Below are 23,059 nucleotides of genomic sequence, written 5' to 3'. Positions count from 1 at the left end.
AATTTTGTCCGAATCATCATCATTTCTTCTGACAGCTCAGTAGTTCTCCAAATTGTTGGAGAAAATTGTAAATGCAAATTCAAATGAAATATTTTAAAATTACTTTCGTAAGATTTTTTTCCTTTCCTGTCTAAAAATATATTTTTAAAAACTATGTCTGATTCATTTTTTGCCAGGTTGCATATCGCAGTCGAAATTAGAACGAGAACTGTAAACTGCGAGATGCGTTGTCATGTTACATGAATATTGTGAAAATACTTCAGTATTTTATAAAGCAGTCTGTTAGACTAATATTATTCAAATTTGGAAAATAGCTACTTCTTTGATAGTTGAAGCTAACGAAGTAAGTATTTCTCAGAATTCTAAATAGAATTTCATAAATGTTAATCGAAATTTCAGCCTTTTTCCTTTCACTATATTAAATATTACTATACATAAATAATTTTGCACCAGTTAAATATTCTAAAATTTGACTTTTCAGTTATCTTAATTTCATATCTATACACTTTTTTCCCTAATTAAAAAAATTATAAACACACTTAAGTAAATTTTATAATACTTTTCATTCATCTATTTTCTGTGTTTATACATACGCGGTTTGAGGAAATATTAAATTTAATTTTGAGTGCGCGTTATCGTAGATAATTAAAATTAATATCGTTTTAAGCATTAATATAAAGATAGCCAGAAATATTATCATGTTACGATATAAAAAAACTAGAGATTGGAATCTTTTTAAAAAAATTATCTTACCTATGCATTTAAACATTTGCTGGAAATCTCCCATTATTTGCATTTTATTGCGTACTCTTACTTCCTCCTAGTTTCAATTCTTTTAAAATTAAAGGAGCAAATGAAGAGAGAGAGACTTTTTTTTCTTTTTGTTTTATCTCCGTACAAGTGAATGTTACCTTCGCTTTCCTATTCGCTGACAGTAAACTTCAAACATATTAAAGTTCAGTTTAAACATTTGAATTTACGTTCGTGTGCTTAAAGATTTTTTTAAAGAATGAGAATTTTCTTATGGCTATTAAACCTTTTAAAACTGCATATAAAATGCTCGGCCACTTCGAATGATATGCTATATATAGATATGTTATGTATCGATAATCAGAATTTGGAATCAGAATTTTCGTTTTTATCGTAATTTTTTTTTCGATCAAGAAGTCGTTCTTAGAAACTTTATATGTCTAAAGTTGGCTAATTTGAAATTTTTTATTTAAATTTTTTTAGATTTTTTTTTGATAATTAGAATTTTTAATTATATAATGCTAAATAAACTCTATAATTAGAATTTATTTTAATTCATTTCAAATGAAAATGAAAATTTGAATGAAAACCTTAGTTGTTTTAGCTTAATGTAATCCAATCAAAAACAGCCATAAAAGAATTCTCATTCTTTAAAAAATCTTTGAGCATACAGACATAAATTCAAATATTTAAATTGAACTTTTATATGTTTGAAGAAATTTTGCCAACTTATTTCTTGCAGTTTATTATAAGCATAGTACAAATATTATATATAATATATAAAAATGAACTATTTTATGTGCTGCCTTACTATTCATCGATTGTGATAAACATTGCCAACTTATTGCATTGGACCTAGAAAGTCCATGTTTCTCACTTGGCGAGTTGTATGTTGGATGCTCACGAGTCGGACAGCCAAGACATTTATTTGCTTTTGCTCCGAATTAAGACGTAAAAACAAAAAAATATTGTCTACCCTAAAATATACTTGAATAATAAAATCAAGAAAATAGAATAAAATATTATTTGTACTTCTTCTTTATATATGATTCAATTTCAATGAATGCATTCACTGTCGACAAGAAAATAAATATCGTTCTTTCTATAATTCCTAATTAAACAAGACAGCTATTTCAAACGATATTTCCAACAATATTTCTAAAATTATTTCTTCTGCGGCGGGTACCAACAAGTTTTTTTTATAAAAATATTTTTTTTTCTTATTATAACATTAATTAAATTATTTTTAAAAAAATAACATTTTACTTATTTATTTTATTCAGATCAATATCTCACATCAACATTCTCCCAGCAATCGCTCCGAATTAAGGTCAGAAAGTGTTGTTTATTGCTAAGAAAGGATAAAGAATTGACATTCTTTTCTGAATCGTCATGATCACTGTACCTTTACAACGGCAGAGGTTGTTCTGTATTTACATATACAAAACAAAAAAGGAACCATGAATTGCAAATAAAGAATCTCATCTTGACGTAGTAAACCGTATAATTTTGGGGTTCTTTCATTGGTTAATCTTCAGAGTCAATATATTCTTCGCGAACTCTACAGTTTCCTTCGATGCAAGCGATAAAAAAACAAATTTATAGATGTCATAAATCAGCTCAAAAGAAGTTTAATTCAAATGAATTGAAGATTATCGTTTTCAGATTTTTTTCCCCTTCATTTTCACATTTTTTAAAGACTTGTAATTTGACTGTAATGATTAATCAAATGTGAATGCTCTAAATATTTAGAAATTCAATTTGAAAAGCATATTGTCTATAGCGGTAAGTGTTTTGACCTATTTCAATGGAGTTTCTCTCTTGAGTTTTTACATAAAACTGGTGTCAACTTCAGAAGTTCAAAATTCTTATATCTACAGTGTTCTTTATACCAATGAAAATTCTTGAAATTCTCAAATACAGTAAATTTCGTCTAATTCGAAAATTTATCATTCGAATTTTTGTCAATTGTCCAATTCTACAATTTTTCTTTTGTTCTTAAATTATTTGTTTACATTTTATCAAAACATAGTTTATAATTCGAATGTTCTTTGATTATTACAAAGAAAACTAAAAATATTATCTAATTATTCTATTTTGTTAAAAATTTCGTTAGGGATTTATTTTTGTTCAAAATTGTGGTCGTCAGTTTTGGAAAGCCGATATTTTTATTTTTTCTTGTGACTATTTTTAGCTAATCAATCGTTCTGAAAATTTTTATATATGAAAATTAACTCATTTGAAAATTTGTATTCGAATTCATTAGAATTCTGAGTTTCCTCTTGAATTTCTTAAATACGATGTGAAAATTATAATTAGCCGTTATCTTGAATAATTTAAAATCAGAATTAAAATTTGAAAAATAAATTATCTTTCTTCTTGATGATTTTACGTTATTGTTAAAATATTTGGAATCTTATGTTATGTAATATTTAACCAAACAAACTTTAAGATTCTTAGTTCACTCAAGGACTTTATTTTTGTTTAAAGTATTCAGTTATAAAACAACTAATAAGTTCGTCTCTTTCAACAAAGGTCTTGAACATTCAGAGGTAAATTGAAAAATTTATTTTGAAATTTTGTTCCATGATCGAAGTATTCAATAGATTGTATAATATTTATTTATTCATATTCTTAAATTGGAAGAATTGTTTAAAGATTTTTTTCTTACTTATACTTATTATTACTTAATTTATTATTATTTTAATTATTTCCTTACTAATTATTATTCATTTTATTGCATAATAAATTCAATCAAATATGAAATATCAATAAAAAATGTCTCACAATTTAAAAAAGTTTTAAAGTCATAGAAATAAATGTAAATGTTTATTTTGAAATTTTATTTTGTAATTGAAGTATTAAAAATGTTCTACAGTATTTAATAAATCAAATTCCTTAGATGAAAGAATTATTAAAAGTTTTAAAACTCTAAATATTATTTCTTAATTTTTAAAAATTACTTCCTATTTCTTTATGCATTATTCACTAATAATCTTAAATGTCAAAAAAATAATTTTTTTACTGTTATTTTTTACTTAAAAACTGTTGTAGAGTATTTTTGCAGTCATATACAGAAAAAAATTACTCAAAATTTGAATCATCAATTGAATTGAATTTTTATTTTGATTTCGTCACCGCTGAATTAACTGTATTCCCTCACAAGAAGAATTTCTTCTTAAAGTTGGGCATCCAAACATCATATAGAATGAAGCATTGAAGGCTAATAAACCAAATTCAATTGTTTTAATTGAATCTGTACAATGTATTTCCATACTCATTGGCAAATGAATGGTTGAAAGATATTTATGATTATTAAAAAACTCTGAGAAGATATTTGTCATAAGGCAAAAGTTTCCAACCTGTAGAACGCATTCGTCTGGAAGCAGGCGTCAGACAAGTTGGGAAATGCGTAGGTTTGATATGACTAAAAACCAGAAATATAAGGGATTAAAATAAAAATAAAAAATGTATAGAATTTGGTTCTTATGTTCTAATGAGAAACGAAATTTATACTGATCCAAAAATCCGCTGGACAGTAATGAAAAAAAAGTCCAAAGAGTTTATACAACAATATAGCATAATTCCTATAAATATTGCTGATTATAATCGATTGAATTTTAAAGTAAGTTTATTTTAAAAAGTCGATTTATTTAATTTGTTTATTTATTGCGAAAATACCAAATAATTATTGTACTACCTATTCTAAATTTTTCAAAACTCTTCTTCAAAAAACCGTTTGAGTTTTGTTTTTAGTTCGTTCTTTGGGGAAAAAAACATTCATTTTTATATTTGAAAAATACACGTGTCAATAATGTCAAGTAGGTACTTTAGTATGGAACTCAATGACACACACAAGAAGTAGAGCTAAACCAATTTATTAACTCAACTCTGAACTGAGAACACAGTGACTGACAGATCTTCTGCTTTTATACTAGCAGGGAAAGTTCCAGAATACTTTTCTGGAGACAGTAAGAAAAATCCAGAACGCTTGTCTGGTAAACTAAAGAAATGTCCAGAATCTTCTGGAACATGAAATAAAGGGAAACATAAAATCAAGGAATTATACATTTATACAAACTGTGAATCGTGGGATTCGAACTCACAATCCCTTGATTATGAAATCAGTGCTATGACCATTCGGCCATGGAGAGTCGACTGACTCTTTTCAATGCGGCAATAATATTTTAGATCTTTAAATGTGCACCTTACAGAGAGAGCACAGAAGAAGAATAACCACGCCCGAACTGGGACTCGAACCCGGGACGCCCAGATCATGGGGAAAAAAGCGTTACCCTTGTTCCACGACGGCTGCAAGAAGAGCTTATGTAGATTAAGGAATGAAATTTGGAAAAAATCTTTTTTACACATTTTACTTTAATTATGATTCAGCAAATTTGAAAAAAATGTTTACTCTAAAAAATATGACTTTTTTTTAAAAGTATTCTAGAAATTTTCATTCAAATATTTTCATTTTTTTTATTGCAATAATAGTTTTTAAATTGCTTCGTCAAAATTAAAGCTCGTATATTTCTGCTTAATTTTTAAAAAAAAATCGGAAAATTGACCAAGAATATTTTGAGTTTAGCGACTCCCCTTTTATTTAAAAAAAATTAAATGTGAAATTTAAAAAAAAAAAATACTTTTCTTTAACTTTTATGTTGTGATTTTGCTTATTAGTTAGATTTTTAATCAATGCAAAAAAATTCCAAAATTCTTAATTAATTAAGAAAAAATTTAATGCATCCCGGATTCCCTTAACTTTTTTTTATTTAGAAAATCTGAATTGCACTGAATGCTCACAAATCAATCGCTGCATAAGAAATTATTACGAAAAATTAGGAACGAATAATAGGAAAAAAAATGATATATTTTTTTTTTTATTTCCTTCTTTTATTTCCTTGAAAAGTTTCAAATCATGCTAAATCTTCGATGCACTACAGCGTTAGTGTTAATAGTAATTCATATAATATCATGAGACTGCTGTTTCACTAAATTATATAATTTCATTAATAAAGAATTTTTCCATATTGCCTTTCAAGATATAAAAATATTTTTAATTATTTTATATATTGATATAAATAATTTTTGCATTTTTTGTAAATTAACATTATTTTTATTCAAGTTCTAAATGCAGTGACCATAATCACTTTATGAAAAACTATTTAAATTCAAAAACACAATTAAAACCTTATTTAGTATTTTGTTATTTCAAAATTGATGTCAGAAATGCATCATAATGTAACCTTCACATTCTGTTTATTTGGGTTATAATAAATATTAATTCACATAAAAGAAACATTTACAATAAAATTCGTACAATACCATCTTTCCAAACTCATTTTCTGTTTAAAATTAAATGTTTCGGTACCTGCCTAAATCACCTTCAATGCAATTTTTTAAAATGCCCCACAGCTGCTTGCTATAACGACCCAAATATGATCTGAAAATTCTGACCTTATGAAAAAGACTTCAATCAAGACTGAATCCTACTCTCGAATACTTTCCATATTATATCCAAAGGGATTGTTCCCTCGACAAATATTGGATCTTGATATTTTGACGAATATCCTCATTTCAGAACTTCCTGTGTTAAAAAAGGACATTTTTAGAATTATGTCTGTCTATCTGTAAATATGATCCTGAAATTCTGACCTTATGAAAAAGACTTCAATCAGGACTGAATCCTACGCTCGAATACTTTCCATATTATATCCAAAGGGATTGTTCCCTCGACAAATATTGGATCTTGATATTTTGACGAATATCCTCATTTCAGAACTTCCTGTGTTAAAAAAGGACATTTTTAGAATTATGTCTGTCTATCTGTAAATATGATCCTGAAATTCTGACCTTATGAAAAAGACTTCAATCAGGACTGAATCCTACGCTCGAATACTTTCATATTATATCCAAAGGGACAAATATTGGATCTTGATATTTTGACGAATATCCTCATTTCAGAACTTCCTGTGTTAAAAAAGGACATTTTTAGAATTATGTCTGTCTATCTGTAAATATGATAGCTCAAAAATCCTTTGAACTGGAACAATGAAAAATGATATGTAACCTTTACATTAAATTTGTATATTTTTATCAAATTTGAAAAGAAATCCTTTCACAAGAAGCTCTTGTCCTCGGTTGTCTAAATAAGTGAGAGAATTACAAAATGTAAAAAACTAATTAGACAAAATTAAATACACAAATTTAGCATCCGTAATGAATTTTTATCCCTATGAAATATTAATCCATATGAATTTACCAAGGGGTTCACAGCTTGTGGGTTCGGACAAGCTGCAAACCACGATGTGCAACACATCGAAAAACATAATGACTTAATAGGTGTAAACACACAAAACAATGACTTAATAGGTGTAAACACACAAAAAAATGACTTAATAGGTGTAAGATGCTATGTGGTCTTGTGGCTACAATTGTATTTCAATGACATATTTAGGGTCATCAAAAGTACGTTCCACTTTAATAACGAAAATATTCTATAGTTTCCAATTTCATTTTTATTACATTTCTCAGAAAATTTACCATTATAATATCATTTGAAAACAAATATATACACACTAGGATTATTTTCGATCTGAGAATTTGAGCTAATAGAAAAGTACTTATATTCAATTTTCGATGAAATTGATATGGTCTTGAATGTACAGACGGTCAAGCCCTTCAGTGAATCAGTTCAAAATTCGATTGAAATCTACATTTTAAATGTTAAACCAGTGTACCAAATTTTATCTATCAAGCTTTTTACATTTCAAAATTAGCGAGTTAATTTGGATTTCAACGGCCAGACAGACAGATTTCTGCTGAATGGATTCTGCTCAGGATTTCATAGAAATCTACAAATTTGATCTAAAATCCATTTACCAGATTTCATCCGTCTACTTCAAAGCTTGTTTCAGTTATCGTGTTCAAAAAGCAGATAAACATAAAGCCAAAAACAGAAATATTTTTTAAATCTATGCTTTTTTTAATGAATTGCTCTTTATAATTAACTGTCTTCCCTTTTTACAGCTCATTGTAAAGGGCGTTTTTTTTTATATATCTGCAACATTCTTACTTAAATTTTTCCTCTCGGATTAATAACCCTTTATAGTTATAAGTTCCTTTCTTTTTCTTCCTGATTTGGTCTAATATCCGGAATGACTTCTTTTGGAAGGCCAATCCAACAATTTAAATCAACAAATTAGCTTTTTTATAAATTATCCATATTTTGATACTTCTGAAAATCTGACTGCACTAAACGACGATTTTATTTGTACGTCTTGGTAAATAAACTGCTTCCATTAATAATTTATTTTACATTATTCAATGCGGATTTCTAAAAAAAACTCTAAACAACCATAATTTTTTTTAAAATTATGAATCATTTCAATAAATTTTTATCTTTGCATTTTTTAAAATTACAATAAATAAATTTTTAATTGCCCTATAGAGCATAGTTTGTCCTTAGATTTCTTTTTAGATAATGACACTGTTTAAGAATTAATTTTCCTTCATTGTTAATTAGCATTCGGCTGTTGTTTTTTTTCTTTCATTTGTTCTTCTCAGAGAATTAATGAAAGGACTGGCTCTGGGATGCTTTTTTGGGGTTTTATCTTCTCGTCGGCTGCTGCCATCTGCTACGGAATAGCGATTTCAAATGCCGATAAATCCGAAAAGCCATCTAAACCGCACATCATCTTCATCTTAGCTGATGATCTCGTAAGTATAAAATTTGACATTATGATATTCATAAACTGATCTTACCTCAGTGTTACATAATGTGACATATATGATACAAAAAACATTCAAAGCGTACTGCAGGATTGACCATTAGACATAGAGTTTCCAAATTGGGTGCGTAGTTATTTCTTGAGTAATTGCCGCACACCAAAAGAGATTTTTTATTTGTTTAATTAGATTCTTAATTAAAAATGAATCAAATTTCAACTTTTTTCAATTCCTACTATTAGCTCACACTCTCTCTATATATATCTTGTTCACATTTTCAATCGTTAATAAAATACTTTTTATTCATCTACTCAAGTTCAAATACACTTTTTTTAACTTGTAGTGGCTGACACTTGAGGTTAATACAGTTTTTTTTCAAATATTAATTAATTAATTAAATTTATCCTGTAATTTCTATTTGGTGGTCAAAATCACCAAATCCGTCGCTATATTGCCAAATGGTCGCCAAGTTTGTCACCGATTATGCAATTATTTAATAAAACTAACTAAAATATAAAAAAAAATGTTGACTTAAGTAGGAATTGACTTAAAAATTTTGTTTTATATATTACTTGGTCTTCAATAACTTCAGAACAAATTGCAAAAATAGAAAACCATTTCCACACCAAATAATTTTAAAAATAAAATCCGCATAAAGGGTACTAATTTTTCGGTAAAATTTTTTCTCTAATTTCAATTATTCTTTAAAAATATTTATGAGTGCATTTTACAATATTTCAGCTTTTACTCTTATATTTAATCCCCATTCCATAGGTAATTGGTTATTTCCATGTGCTCATTTTCGTTGGTAATAATAATAGTCATTTTTTAAAATAAAATAACGAAGGACATGAATCTACCGTGAGGTACTATCATGCTACGATGTTTTGAATAAGCCTTTCTTTGATCTTTTATCCTTTAAGGTGTCCATATAAAAAATAATATTTGAAGCAGCATTATTATATTATTTTGAATAGCGGTTCTTCTAAAACCTAATAAATTATATTAAACAGTTTTATAACTTAAAATATTTTTTATATTAAAATAGGAATTATGGAGTTTTTTTGTATTAAATTTCACTTTTTTTCATGCACTCTAGATCAAAATCAATAATTAAAATCTTATACAAGGTATCTCAAGAAATTGGGAAAAAAGTTCTTTTTACTGAACACTGACTGCATTTAAAGATTTTTTCTCTGTCACCAAGGTTCATTAAATCAGACAGGCAATTGTATGAAACACTTTGACCGCTGTGGAAGTTGAATAAAAAAAATTATTTTACTCATATTCCTTGACAATATTATAACACATTTTCTTTTGTTTATCAATTATTTTTTGTGAAATTTGTTTACGAATCTTTTTAAGGTATTCCGCAGTTATATAAAAAATTATTTTTCTAAAGGCCTTATGAATATCAAATTGATTGAGCAACTTTTGCTAAAATACAAGATAATCGTCAAAAAATGAGCTGAAGTCTCTCAGACACAACCTAAACAATTGTTTTGTCATTTGATTTTCCGTCTTGTTGAAGTAAGAAGCATTGTGAATCATCCTATCGAAAGAATTTTAATGAATTAATTTTTATTTTTCGGTTCCTGTATTCCGGTTTTCCTGAGTTTATTCGTTTTTTATATACATAAGAAAGAGCAAAAAAAAAAAAAAAAAAACATATGCTAGCTAGTTGTGCAGTTTAAACTAATTAAAAACCGAATTGATAGAAGAATGCTTAAATAAAATTCGAAAATGTAATTAATTTTTTTTTAATTTCAAGATGTATAGAAAGAAAGCTTACATGGTGATTTGTTCAGAAGTTAAACCAGAAAAGTCTAAAATCATTTCAATACCCCTTAGAAAAGCGAAAAATCTTTTTTATATATATATTAAGGAATTTACACATTTATTTTTAATTCTGACATCAATATAATCTACTCTTAGGGCTGGAACGACGTTAGTTTCCACGGATCTCCTCAAATTCCGACTCCTAATCTGGATGCGCTGGCGTCCTCGGGGATCATCCTTCACAATTACTACGCAGAGCGACTCTGCACGCCTTCCAGGGCCGCTCTGCTCACGGGGAAGTATCCCATTCGTTTAGGTAAGTAGAACGAGCCATGTCATAGTTTTATAAATTTTATTATAAACTTTTATTACTTATTATATTATTTATTACTTATATATTTAATTACTTATATATTTTATTACTTATTATATTATTTATTATTTATATATTTTATTACTTATAAATATTATAAACTTATTTTAACATTTTTTTGAAATTTAAATATAATGGCAATTAGAGGAACATATTCAATTGAATTACTTTATTTACTTTTATTGCTTCTAATTATTATACTTTTACTTGATTGAGTTATTTTTAGTTAATTCATTTTTAATTTCTTTTAGTTCTCTTAGTTTCTTTATTTTTAATCACGTTTAGTTTGTTTACCTCCTTTATTCAATTCTTACTATTAGCTCACATGCTTTCTCTCTATATATATCTTGTTCAAATTTTCAATCGTTGATAAAATACTTTTTATTCATCCACTCAAGTTCAAATACATTTTTTTAAACTTGTAGTGGATGACACTTGATGTTAATGCAGTTTTTTTTTCAAATATTAATTCATTAATTATTGAATTTAATTAATTTTAATAGAGTTTTAGCAGTTTGTAATGAAAATTGAAATCAACAGGCAGTAGTTCAATCGCTAAAATGCAAGGATTTCCGTATTTTTCAAGTGAAGGTGAAGAATGCGAGTTCAATTCTTGCAAAAGTAGGAATTGATTTAAAAATATTTTTTATATACTCCTTTTTTTAATTAATTGTAGTTCCCTTATATACTTTATTTTTAATTTCTTTTATACCTTTAGTTACCTTACTCTTATTCACGCAGTTATTTTATTTTTAATTACTTTTAGATACTTCATTTTAAACTACTTTTAGATACTTCATTTTCAATTACTTTAGATACTTCATTTTTAATTACTTTTAATTACTTCACTTTTAATAACTTTGATTTCTTTAGTTACTTTACTTTTAATAACTAAGTTACTTTATTTTAATTACTTTTAGATATTTTATTTTTAATTACTTTTACTTACTTCACTTTTAATTACTTTTACTTACTTCACTTTTAATTGCTTTTACTTACTTCACTTTTAATTACTTTTATTTCTTTCGCTACTTTACTTTTAATTACTAAGTTACTTCATTTTTAATTATTTTTAATTTTTAATTGCTTTACATTTAGTTACTTTTTACAATCATTTTTAGTCTTTCTGGTTTACTTTCAGTTTCATTTTAATTACTCTCCTTTTAACTACTTTGATTTCTTTTATCCTTTAGTTACTTTACTTTTGCCTACTTTAGTTACTTTAATTAGTTACATTAGTTATTTTACTCCCAATTACTTCCTTCAAAGCAATTTGGGAACTTTACTTTTGATTATTTATTCAACTTAGTACCTTCGTTATATTTACTTTAGTTTCTTTACATTTAATGATTTACTTTTAAATAATTTAAAAATTTGTCTTTAATTATTTTAGATTTTTTAAAATTATTTCAGTATTTTTACTTTATTTTACAGTACTTTTTTTAGTTTCTTTGTGGCTGTTTTTTCAAGTGGCTTAATGAGATTTAACCATTTAATCTGTGAATTTATTTAACCTAATAATTCGATAAAATTTCACATTTGAGTCTTTTTTTTTTTTGTTATTCATTTCATGTATTTTTTTTTTTATTTTGCAAATTTTCATTGCTATTTCGTATTATTTTATACACGCTGCAGCTTAATTGCTGAGTTTTTGTAAAAGTATTATGACAGCAACTCAACTCATTATAAATCTGAAAGAATCTAGAAAATTTCAAATATTACGAAGGTCCTAAAGCAATGGCATTAAAGTGCTTTGGCTATAATCATATAATCTTTAAAATGGACACTAACAGTAATTTATATGCCCTTTTCGTAAAGAAGTTAAAGTAATTTTTCTCAGTACCTGCGATATATATATATATATATATATATATATATTGTATATATATATATATATATATATATATATATATATATATATATATATATATATATATATATATATATATATATATATATATATATATATATATATATATATATATATATATATATATATATATATATATATATATATATATATATATATATATATATATATGAAATCCATTTTTTTTAACTTTTTTTTTAATATGGTTCTTTCCATTTAATCTGTGGACAAACATTCTTTCAGCTTATTGTAAACTCAAACACAAGCAACGTAATATTTTCAATCAAATTGCTAGAAATTTCAAGAGAACTGTCTTTTTATAATTTGTTTTCTTAGGATTGCAGCATCTTGTTATAAGAGCCAATGAGAAGTCAGCTCTGCCTTTAGAAGAGAAATTATTGCCGCAATATCTTAAAGATTTGGGATATGCAACTCACATGGTAGGAAAGGTATGAATATTCAAAGAATACTCTGAAAATATAAATTACTGAGAAAACATGACATCAGAATAAATACAAAATAAAAATGAAATTATTTGCTTACTGAATATTAGAAGTTCAAGTGAAAGCACAATTAAGTGACTAGAAAGCATTACAAAAATAAATACGATTTCCTTTATATTGTTACGAATTCGTAATATTTTTGTTAATTTCAATTAGTTGCATAATAAGAAGAGCGTTTAATAGATATTTCAATAGATATTAAATAGATGCCAGATCAATAATTCTGATCTTGGCAATAAATTGGACAATAATTTGTCAAATTAGGGATGAATTTAGTGACAATGACGTTTAGTGGCTATGACGTAATCCTTATTAAAATCTGAGATCCATAGATCCTTCTAGAAATTTCTGTATATATTCAGAAACTATAAAAAGTAAAGTGCTCGCACGAAGATTAGTGATTTCTTTCGAGCATCTTCACATTGGGAGTGAGTGCACTGATCATTATTGTGCTGTTTTTGTTGATTGTTTATTGATCTGCTACTTATTGTTTACCATCGGATTCCAAAACCTTCTGAGCTTTTGCGCATGCATTAACATGCACTTAATTCGACAAAATAGGGGGGGAGAGGAAAGATGAAAGAAGGGGATGTTTACATTTAACAATAAATTTAACTCCGGAAATATGGACATCCTTCCGCGTCTCACATCTTAGATAGAATGTCGAAAAGTGGTCGTCTCAGCATACTAAAATGAACAGTTAGTATGTGTTGTTGATTCTTGAAAATATTTTCTGTCTGTTTTTGTATAAACTCCTGCTATGTTTTGTGACCTGCATTTTATATTTTCTTATAGAATAAAATGTCGCTACTTCATATCGAAACTTGTTGAGCTTCATGCACTGTAGACCCATTGGAACCAATATAAAATTTTGTAGATTGACTAGCTCGTTATAGCAACAATCCTTAAAAGATTTCTTAGATATAGAAAAGCTTTGAAACGAAGGCTAACTTTAGACAAACCTCGTAGTTTGAACTGTGATCAGACAACAAGGACATCTGAGCCTGAAATCTCCTTTCCAAATCTTCGCATCATACTATCGTGAGGAATAGTGACATTGAAGAATTTAGCATATACAGTATTTACGAATGCAGTGTTTCTTCTGTAATTTGAGTTCCTAATAAGTAATTCTCAGATCCCGAATTCTATACTTTAATATCTATTGTATGACTTAAAAATTTATCCCATGACTCAATAAAGAATTAATATCGTACTTTTACAATTTTTCCCATTTTTTCTCCCTGAATGGCACAATTTGAATTTTTAATTTTTACAAACCCTATCGAAATAAATGTGTGTGATTTTGTAATAACTTTGAGGATAGTTTCGCTCTAACTCCTTATTCTACCACCACAAATGAAATTTTCTTGTTTTTCAACAAATAGGAAAAAATAAATTGGCAGTCCTATGGGCTCTCGATTCGGCCGTTCCCTTGACTTAGAATGAAGGGAAAACATTGACTGTTTCTGCTTGATAATTTTATTTTAAAAAAGTATTTAAAGATTTCTATTTCCCTGAAATTAATATAAATAGCTGATTTAATCAATTTAAAAGAAATTTTTAAAAAATGAGGCATTACATATGAAAAATCCTATTATTAACAAGGATTATATCTATTTGTTCCTTTTAATTTAAAGTAAATATGCTTTTTAATAAATGTATTCTAGAATAGAAAAAATATTTCAAAGCTCAGTAAGGTGTGATATGTTAGGGTGATTATTTTTGCAAATTATAAATTTTTTTCATTGTGATTTTGATGCTGCATAGATATTTAAAAAGCAAAAATATGAGAAAGTTTTATTGAGTAATTCATGACATATTACATAAATTATGACCAATTATTTTGTGATACATATAAGAATTAAATGCTCAAAGACACTGTTTTCAGTAATGTTTTTTTTAATGTTTGGTTTTAGTAAAAAAATGTGTTTTATATTAATTGCAGTTTAATCATTTCCACTTTAATTTAAAATTAAAATTTTACGGGAGCTGACAGAAAATTAGAGAGATATATAGTACATTAAGGCTATTATAATAATATTTGTGAATTATATGACTATCAAAATTTGAAACTTAAAAGCATTTTCATGAAGAAGCTATTAAAAGACAAGTCACATAAAATATTTAATTGAAAATTTTAACGAACATTAAGGTTGTCGAACCAGCTGGTAACCAAAGGCGTCTATAATACAATAATAAGTAGAATATTTTTTGCGTTTTAATGCGATAAAACTGACCATTTTAATCAGTTCGTAAAAAGTAATGAGACAGCGATCTATCGTTTGACACATCATTTGTATTTATTAAAATTTCCACAAGAAATCTTTTCAAATGCGACGTGAAAGTTGTTTCTCATAAAATCTGTTTCATCATAAATCTCTTGTCGATATTTAATAACTGCCTACTGTATCATAAAATTTTAAATTTTTTTATTTACTAGATTTCAAATTATTTTAAACTCATCTGACTTTTAAACTTTTTTTTCTAGTGGCACTTAGGTTGTTACAAGAAAGAATATACCCCCAGTTACAGAGGATTTGATAGTTTCTTCGGGTATTATACTGGTTTAATAGATTATTACGACTACACGCAACTTGCCTCGTCTCATGTATCATTTCCTAAGGTAAGATATTTAATTGCTACTCAATTTTAAGTTATCAATTTCGATTTTTTAATACAGTTTAAGAAAAAGCGGATATATTTCATATGAGACATGATTTTGTTTTGGTTTGGTTGTTTCGATGCCTCAAAATACACTAGCAGAAAAGTGGCGATTTATCGCTTTTGAAGTATTGATTTTTCTCTTTTAGGGTTAATAGAAAATGATAAAGAAGGTTGTCATATCTGGCGATAAGTCGCAAACCTAATTTTGAACATTAATCAACCGAAGATCTTTAAACTTTAATCAACGCCGCTCCAAACAAACAGCAGGACATTTTTCATATACAGCACATTCCAAATATCCGGCTTCCGTACTATCCGGACTAGTTTTCTTTTATCGTAGTTAAATGAGGAAAGAAAGTTGTTGCATTGGCAACATTGCCAAGGCATCGGAAGCGGGCCTCTGCTACGATTCTCCTACGTGTCATGTTGCAAATACAACTTGTGACAGGAAAAATGCAACATTCTTCTTATTGTTCATTGTTTTGTCAGTGTGTAACGGGCCACAATTATTGCAGCAGTTTTTGATTATAACTGCACAGTACGTGAAGCATTTGTAAATTGTTCTTGGGGTAAGCTTAGTGTTTTTTACGTGGGGATTTCAAAATGGGTAATAACCGAAAAAAAGTTGTAGTGTCTATGGAAGAGAAATTACGCTCTATATAGCGACTGGAATAGGGTGTAAAAAAAAATCAGCAACTGCTTATATAATTCACCGGACCGCATTCTACGTGGCTTGAGATAAATGGGGAGATTAGAGCTCAATAAGAAGTGTTAAAATACGTTTTAAAACAGTGAGTTTTGGCATAAGAATTTTGTCTTCTGGTATTGATGAGTAAAGAATTGTTCATAGAACTCCAGACTTTTCAGCTTTTTTGTTATCTGGCTTGCCTTTGTGCCAGATTAGGTCGGATACTCGGGGGTGTACTGTAACTGCTTTTATGATGCAAACGAAAAGTGGAATAACTTTCGCCTCATATTTTTTATAATTGTTTTTGAACACTTCATTGTTAATTATAATATATACATCTTGTGCTTCGTTTAATAGAATGTTTTGGATGGTATTCTTGGAGATGAAAGATGTTCGAAATGAACTAAGGTGGATTTAATTCTTTTATGTTTTAATAACTTCAATTGCTCAAAAAGTCAATCAAAATTATTAAGTGAATTAATCCTTATCTGCTGGCAACCAAATGATTCCATCAGTGCCTGTATACCACCACCAGCATACGATTGAGTACTATCAAAAAGCACAAAAAAACACCAAGATAGAAAATGCTTCCGTTTAAATAGTATTGTGCATTTTTAAAATTGAACCAAAACATATAAGATCTGAGTTTTCAATGAAAAGGCATCCAATACTAATATCTTCTTACCTTAGCAAATAAGATGCATTCAAAGATAATTTGACAAGTAAGATATTAAGTTCTCTGAGAAAAAAATTATTATTTTACATTCCATTTTAAAATGCGTATAAAGTTTTTAATACAGCCTGAACCTTTTAAGAATGCAATCAAATCCAGTTTTCGGAATTATTCTTTGACTTTGTATGATATTGTTACAAAATTTTCTTCTTCAACAAATACCGCTAATCAATCGCAACACATTTAATTACTAGTTCAGCAGCTTTCTTGCTGTCTAATCCTCAAATTTCTCTACGTGTCGGCGACTCCGATTACTCTCACACGACTTCTTACGATACACACGACTTCTTACGATACACACGACTTCTTCGCAGCTTCAGAGTGCTCGTATTTTATAGTTCCGAGAGGCGGGGCTAGAATCTTCAGACCAATCAGAGCGTACCTGGGTGTATCTCGGTTGTTAGTGGATGGATCGTGAAAGTTCTCGAACTTTCCGGTATTATCCATTTAGTCGCCAAACTCGCCAAATTCGTCGCCAATTGATCGCCAAGCTCACAGGTCATTGACGCACAGGACAGATCTTACAAAGGGTTTTAACGATTTTTCCCAGGATGACACTATTCGTACCGGGTAGCAAAATTACAGATTTGTAACATTGCTCCCCTCTTTAAAGACTGACGTACCGGCAGTCCCACTTCAATCCAGCAGCTGGCGTAGGCTTCCGAACGATGTAATGATGTTGATTCATTTGTCGACTTCCGCACTTTCGAAGATGACATCATTCCCTAATTTGGCGGCGACTAACTATCCATCGGAACCTTCTCAATGATTGTGACACGGACCTCTTTGTAGTTTCGGATTGTACACCCAGACTTGATTCCACTCCTTAAAATGCAGGATGTCCCATGGAGCCATTTTTTGTGTCCTAACAGGACTCTCCGAAACAAATTCTAGCCAGGATGGTCGGTTGCTCGCTTTGAACTTCTTCCGTCGAGCCATGCGAATATCAGGATGGTTCAAAAAAAATTTTTATAGTGCACTTGAAAGCCAGGGATTCATCTTTGTCTGCAGAGCTTTCATGGGAACACGTCCACCTCTTCCCGGTCCCTTCTCGACACTCGAGAATTGTCCACAGCTCTCTTTAACTTTTATAACTTTTAATACCTCTATTTGAAAAAATAGGGGGGATGAAGGTAATAATAATAAATTAATTTATATTAAAATCATCCAGTAATATTCTTAAAAAAAGACATAATTTAAGTTTAAAGAAATTAGTTTTTTTATAGTTGATTAAGCATGCATTTTACGAATACCATAACATAATGATAACATTAAAATTTTTGATGTGTATGATGTTGCCATTATTATTTGTTTTTCGCAGTATTTTTATGGCATTGACTTGCATGACGAGAAAGGCGAAGTGAAAGACGTTCGAGGCCAATACGCCACAGATTTGTTTACAAACAAAGCAAAAGACATTATTCATAATCACAATGAGTCGCAGGTAAGTGTTTTCATTATTCAAAAAAGATACCATTTAGAAAAAAGGTAATGATTAGGATTTTATCCATAAAACAAATACCAGAAGACAGTATCTATTCATTACAAAATATATTACAGTATCTTCAAAGTCATTAATTGAGCCGCCCATCCCCAAGTTGAATAATTCGTCATTAAATACCTGTTAATGATAGCTCACTTATTATGACACAGCGCAACGCAATAAGCGCCTTGAAATTCCATTAATAATTTTATGTGGTGCTCCTTCATTTATTAAGAATATTCAAAATATTTTAATTTCGGTCATTGACGAAATGATGTTCAATGTAATTAATGGCAGTAATTAAATAAAAATTAGTTAATTATCTCATAATTTGTTGATTTGTAGGTTGAAAGTTTAAATTCAAACTTCAGAAATTCATGGTTTCTTATTTTCTAAGCGTAAGTCAAATCTCACAACAAAATTTTCTTGCAGCAAAAATTATTAAATCTCTTCTCAAACTTTAGTATTATGTGATCCAGTTAGATTCTCTGATGTTTATCAGCAAAATTAATTGCGAATGTCACTTTTCTTCAAAATCATTAAAAATCGAACCACTTAAAGGAACAAAAACATAAAATAATTCTCTTCGTCATTTTTAATTTTAATCTGCTTTTAAAATTTCTTCAAAATATTATAACATTTTCATAATTTTGCGATTATTTTGTGCATTTTTCAAAATAAATTTACCAATAAGTTGCAATGATGATGTGTTTTCCTCCTCATACAGAAAGAAGTTCGCATGCAAAAAGTCTTTCAAGAATAAATATTTATATAGAATTAATTATTTCAAAAACTATTTATATTATTTCAAAACTTATTAATTATTTCAAAACTAACAAAATAAGATGAATAAAAGACTCATCAATGAAATCAACCACCTGGTGTGGTGTGGAAGTTGAAGAGCGAGTATCAGTTCATGTGTCGTCCTCGTCATCTGACCGCGGTTCAAAATTACGAGATCCGTCTTAAAATAACCCTAGTGTTGCTTTAAAACGGGACGTTAATGTAACTAAATTAAACTGAATTCAAATTATTACTGTCAAAAGTTAAGAATTATTAAGAATATTTTCATCGTTAAACGCTATTGTCCATGTACTGCTCATAAAATCGACCAATCAAATTGCGAAACAGCCCTATTTTAATATATTTTCCAATTCGATGACTGCTTTTGGTCTTGGAACTATAAACATTGTTTCAAGTAACCTCCCCCCCCCCACCCTAAAAAGGAAATCCTCCGGTGTGAGGTCCGTAGAATCATTTATTACGTTTTGATCTTAGCCCTCTGTGAGTGAAAATTCTATTAGAATAAACGACAGAAATACGAATGCGTTAGAGGTATCGTTCCCATTCTCTATCTCTTGAATGAGTAAATAGAATATTATTCTTGAGTTTTATTTGACTTCAGTTATTTCAGGATTGCAAAAATAGAATTCTATAATTGATGTTTCACTGACTTGAAGATTACTTGAGTTCTGAAATTTTATATACTTGAGTGTTCTTAATTTGATTTCTGTGCATTAATGTTTTTAAGTTCTTTAAACGTTTTCAAAAAGATTTAAATTTAATGTTTACAAATTTTAAATTTTAATTCATTTTTAAATGATTTTAAGAATAATTATATACAACTTTTAAATTATCAGTAATATTTTTAGTGTTTTTGTATTTCATTGTTTATAGATTTTAACTTTGAGTATTTCATGATTATTTTATGTAAAGAATTGTGTAACCCTAATTATTTTATAGTGTGATTTTTTTTTGATAAATAAGCAAATATCGACGGAATGGTGGCTAATTTCGACCGAAATTTGCTAACTCACACACCGTTTTTGAAAATTATAAAGATATACAAATAATGAATACCTTACGCAGTTGTTGAAACAAGTGCATGAACTACTGTAGTGTAAGACATGAACTAATAGATACTTTCTCCTCCTTACTAGCCTGTCTTTTAGCATCTTTGTCTACGATCTTGTTGATTCGTATCGAGTTCCAATTTTAAAATTTCTACTTTGCTATAATTTGTTTATGCGTTTTCTTCAACTTCTAACAGTTTGCATGTTAAATTTTGAATCATCCTGCATGCAGTCAGTCAGAAGCCTGCAGAAGAAACAAACTGATTATAAGTTTAGACCTATAAAAGAAAAAAAAATAGTTGACTCGAATATACCGCGTCTTTAAAGAACATTTTATAAGAAGAAAATATAATAAAATTTTCACTGAAATATTTACTAATAAAATAAAAATATTAAACTCACAAGAGTTATTATAATTTTTCAAAAGGAACCTTAACATAAAGATAGAGTCATACTTGATCCATTATGACTTAAATGACTTGGAATATTACTTTTGACTTGATAGGCGTGATCATTCTGGAATATTGATTACATGCACGATTTTCAAACCCTGCACATTGCTTAAAGAATTCTTTTGAAAATTAATAAAGAAAACTTATAGAATTAACTCATAGAATCAAACTATATTGATTGTATCTATCATTCTGAAGACTTATTATCCTTAAAGACTCTTGAATATTAATTATGGCTTGATTGGTTTTATTATTCTTGATTATCAATTCCATGCACGATTTTCAAAACCGGTAGGTCATTTCAAGAACTCTTAGGAAAAATAACAATAGAAAGTTAAAGAATTAGAAACTGATAGAAATTAACTTATAGAATCAGATTATGTTAAACATGTCTGTCATTCTGAATATTTATTATCATTTGAAGACTCTTGAATATTAATTATGGCTTGATTGGTTTTATTATTCTTGATTATCGATTCCATGCACGATTTTCAAAACCGGTAGGTCATTTCAAGAACTCTTAGGAAAAACAACAATAGAAAGTTAAAGAAGTAGAAACTGATAGAAATTAACTTATAGAATCAGATTATGTTAAACATGTCTGTCATTCTGAATATTTATTATCATTTGAAGACTCTTGAATATTAATTATGGCTTGATTGGTTTTATTATTCTTGATTATCGATTCCATGCACGATTTTCAAAACCGGTAGGTCATTTCAAGAACTCTTAGGAAAAATAACAATAGAAAGTTAAAGAATTAGAAACTGATAGAAATTAACTTATAGAATCAGATTATGTTAAACATGTCTGTCATTCTGAATATTTATTATCATTTGAAGACTCTTGAATATTAATTATGGCTTGATTGGTTTTATTATTCTTGATTATCGATTCCATGCACGATTTTCAAAACCGGTAGGTCATTTCAAGAACTCTTAGGAAAAATAACAATAGAAAGTTAAAGAATTAGAAACTGATAGAAATTAACTTATAGAATCAGATTATGTTAAACATGTCTGTCATTCTGAATATTTATTATCATTTGAAGACTCTTGAATATTAATTATGGCTTGATTGGTTTTATTATTCTTGATTATCGATTCCATGCACGATTTTCAAAACCGGTAGGTCATTTCAAGAACTCTTAGGAAAAATAACAATAGAAAGTTAAAGAATTAGAAACTGATAGAAATTAACTTATAGAATCAGATTATGTTAAACATGTCTGTCATTCTGAATATTTATTATCAATTGAAGACTCTTGAATATTAATTATGGCTTGATTGGTTTTATTATTCTTGATTATCGATTCCATGCACGATTTTCAAAACCGGTAGGTCATTTCAAGAACTCTTAGGAAAAACAACAATAGAAAGTTAAAGAAGTAGAAACTGATAGAAATTAACTTATAGAATCAGATTATGTTAAACATGTCTGTCATTCTGAATATTTATTATCATTTGAAGACTCTTGAATATTAATTATGGCTTGATTGGTTTTATTATTCTTGATTATCGATTCCATGCACGATTTTCAAAACCGGTAGGTCATTTCAAGAACTCTTAGGAAAAATAACAATAGAAAGTTAAAGAAGTAGAAACTGATAGAAATTAACTTATAGAATCAGATTATGTTAAACATGTCTGTCATTCTGAATATTTATTATCATTTGAAGACTCTTGAATATTAATTATGGCTTGATTGGTTTTATTATTCTTGATTATCGATTCCATGCACGATTTTCAAAACCGGTAGGTCATTTCAAGAACTCTTAGGAAAAACAACAATAGAAAGTTAAAGAAGTAGAAACTGATAGAAATTAACTTATAGAATCAGATTATGTTAAACATGTCTGTCATTCTGAATATTTATTATCATTTGAAGACTCTTGAATATTAATTATGGCTTGATTGGTTTTATTATTCTTGATTATCGATTCCATGCACGATTTTCAAAACCGGTAGGTCATTTCAAGAACTCTTAGGAAAAACAACAATAGAAAGTTAAAGAAGTAGAAACTGATAGAAATTAACTTATAGAATCAGATTATGTTAAACATGTCTGTCATTCTGAATATTTATTATCATTTGAAGACTCTTGAATATTAATTATGGCTTGATTGGTTTTATTATTCTTGATTATCGATTCCATGCACGATTTTCAAAACCGGTAGGTCATTT

At 28.0% G+C, this 23,059-nt stretch overlaps 1 protein-coding gene across 2 annotated transcripts in view; it reads left to right on the top strand.

The window, feature by feature from the left end:
• Positions 1–224: 224 nt before the first annotated feature.
• LOC129968574 (arylsulfatase B-like) overlaps positions 225–23,059 on the top strand; it is a 36,906-nt gene continuing 14,071 nt past the window's right edge. The window contains exons 1-6 of one of the 2 annotated variants that reach the window (XM_056082598.1): positions 225–343; positions 8,317–8,469; positions 10,414–10,573; positions 12,837–12,949; positions 15,492–15,626; positions 18,410–18,532. In XM_056082598.1, the coding sequence (XP_055938573.1) occupies positions 8,344–8,469; positions 10,414–10,573; positions 12,837–12,949; positions 15,492–15,626; positions 18,410–18,532 (657 nt within the window). In that variant the 5' untranslated portion in view covers positions 225–343; positions 8,317–8,343. Of the gene's footprint in view, positions 344–2,373; positions 2,536–8,316; positions 8,470–10,413; positions 10,574–12,836; positions 12,950–15,491; positions 15,627–18,409; positions 18,533–23,059 lie in introns of those variants that run through there. The other variant, XM_056082597.1, reaches the window with a different exon arrangement.

The sequence above is a fragment of the Argiope bruennichi genome, chromosome 5 (assembly GCF_947563725.1).
Source record: "Argiope bruennichi chromosome 5, qqArgBrue1.1, whole genome shotgun sequence".
Lineage (NCBI taxonomy): Eukaryota > Metazoa > Arthropoda > Arachnida > Araneae > Araneidae > Argiope > Argiope bruennichi.
Note: the sequence above shows the minus strand (reverse complement) of the source record. Positions and strands in the feature narration are given on the sequence as shown.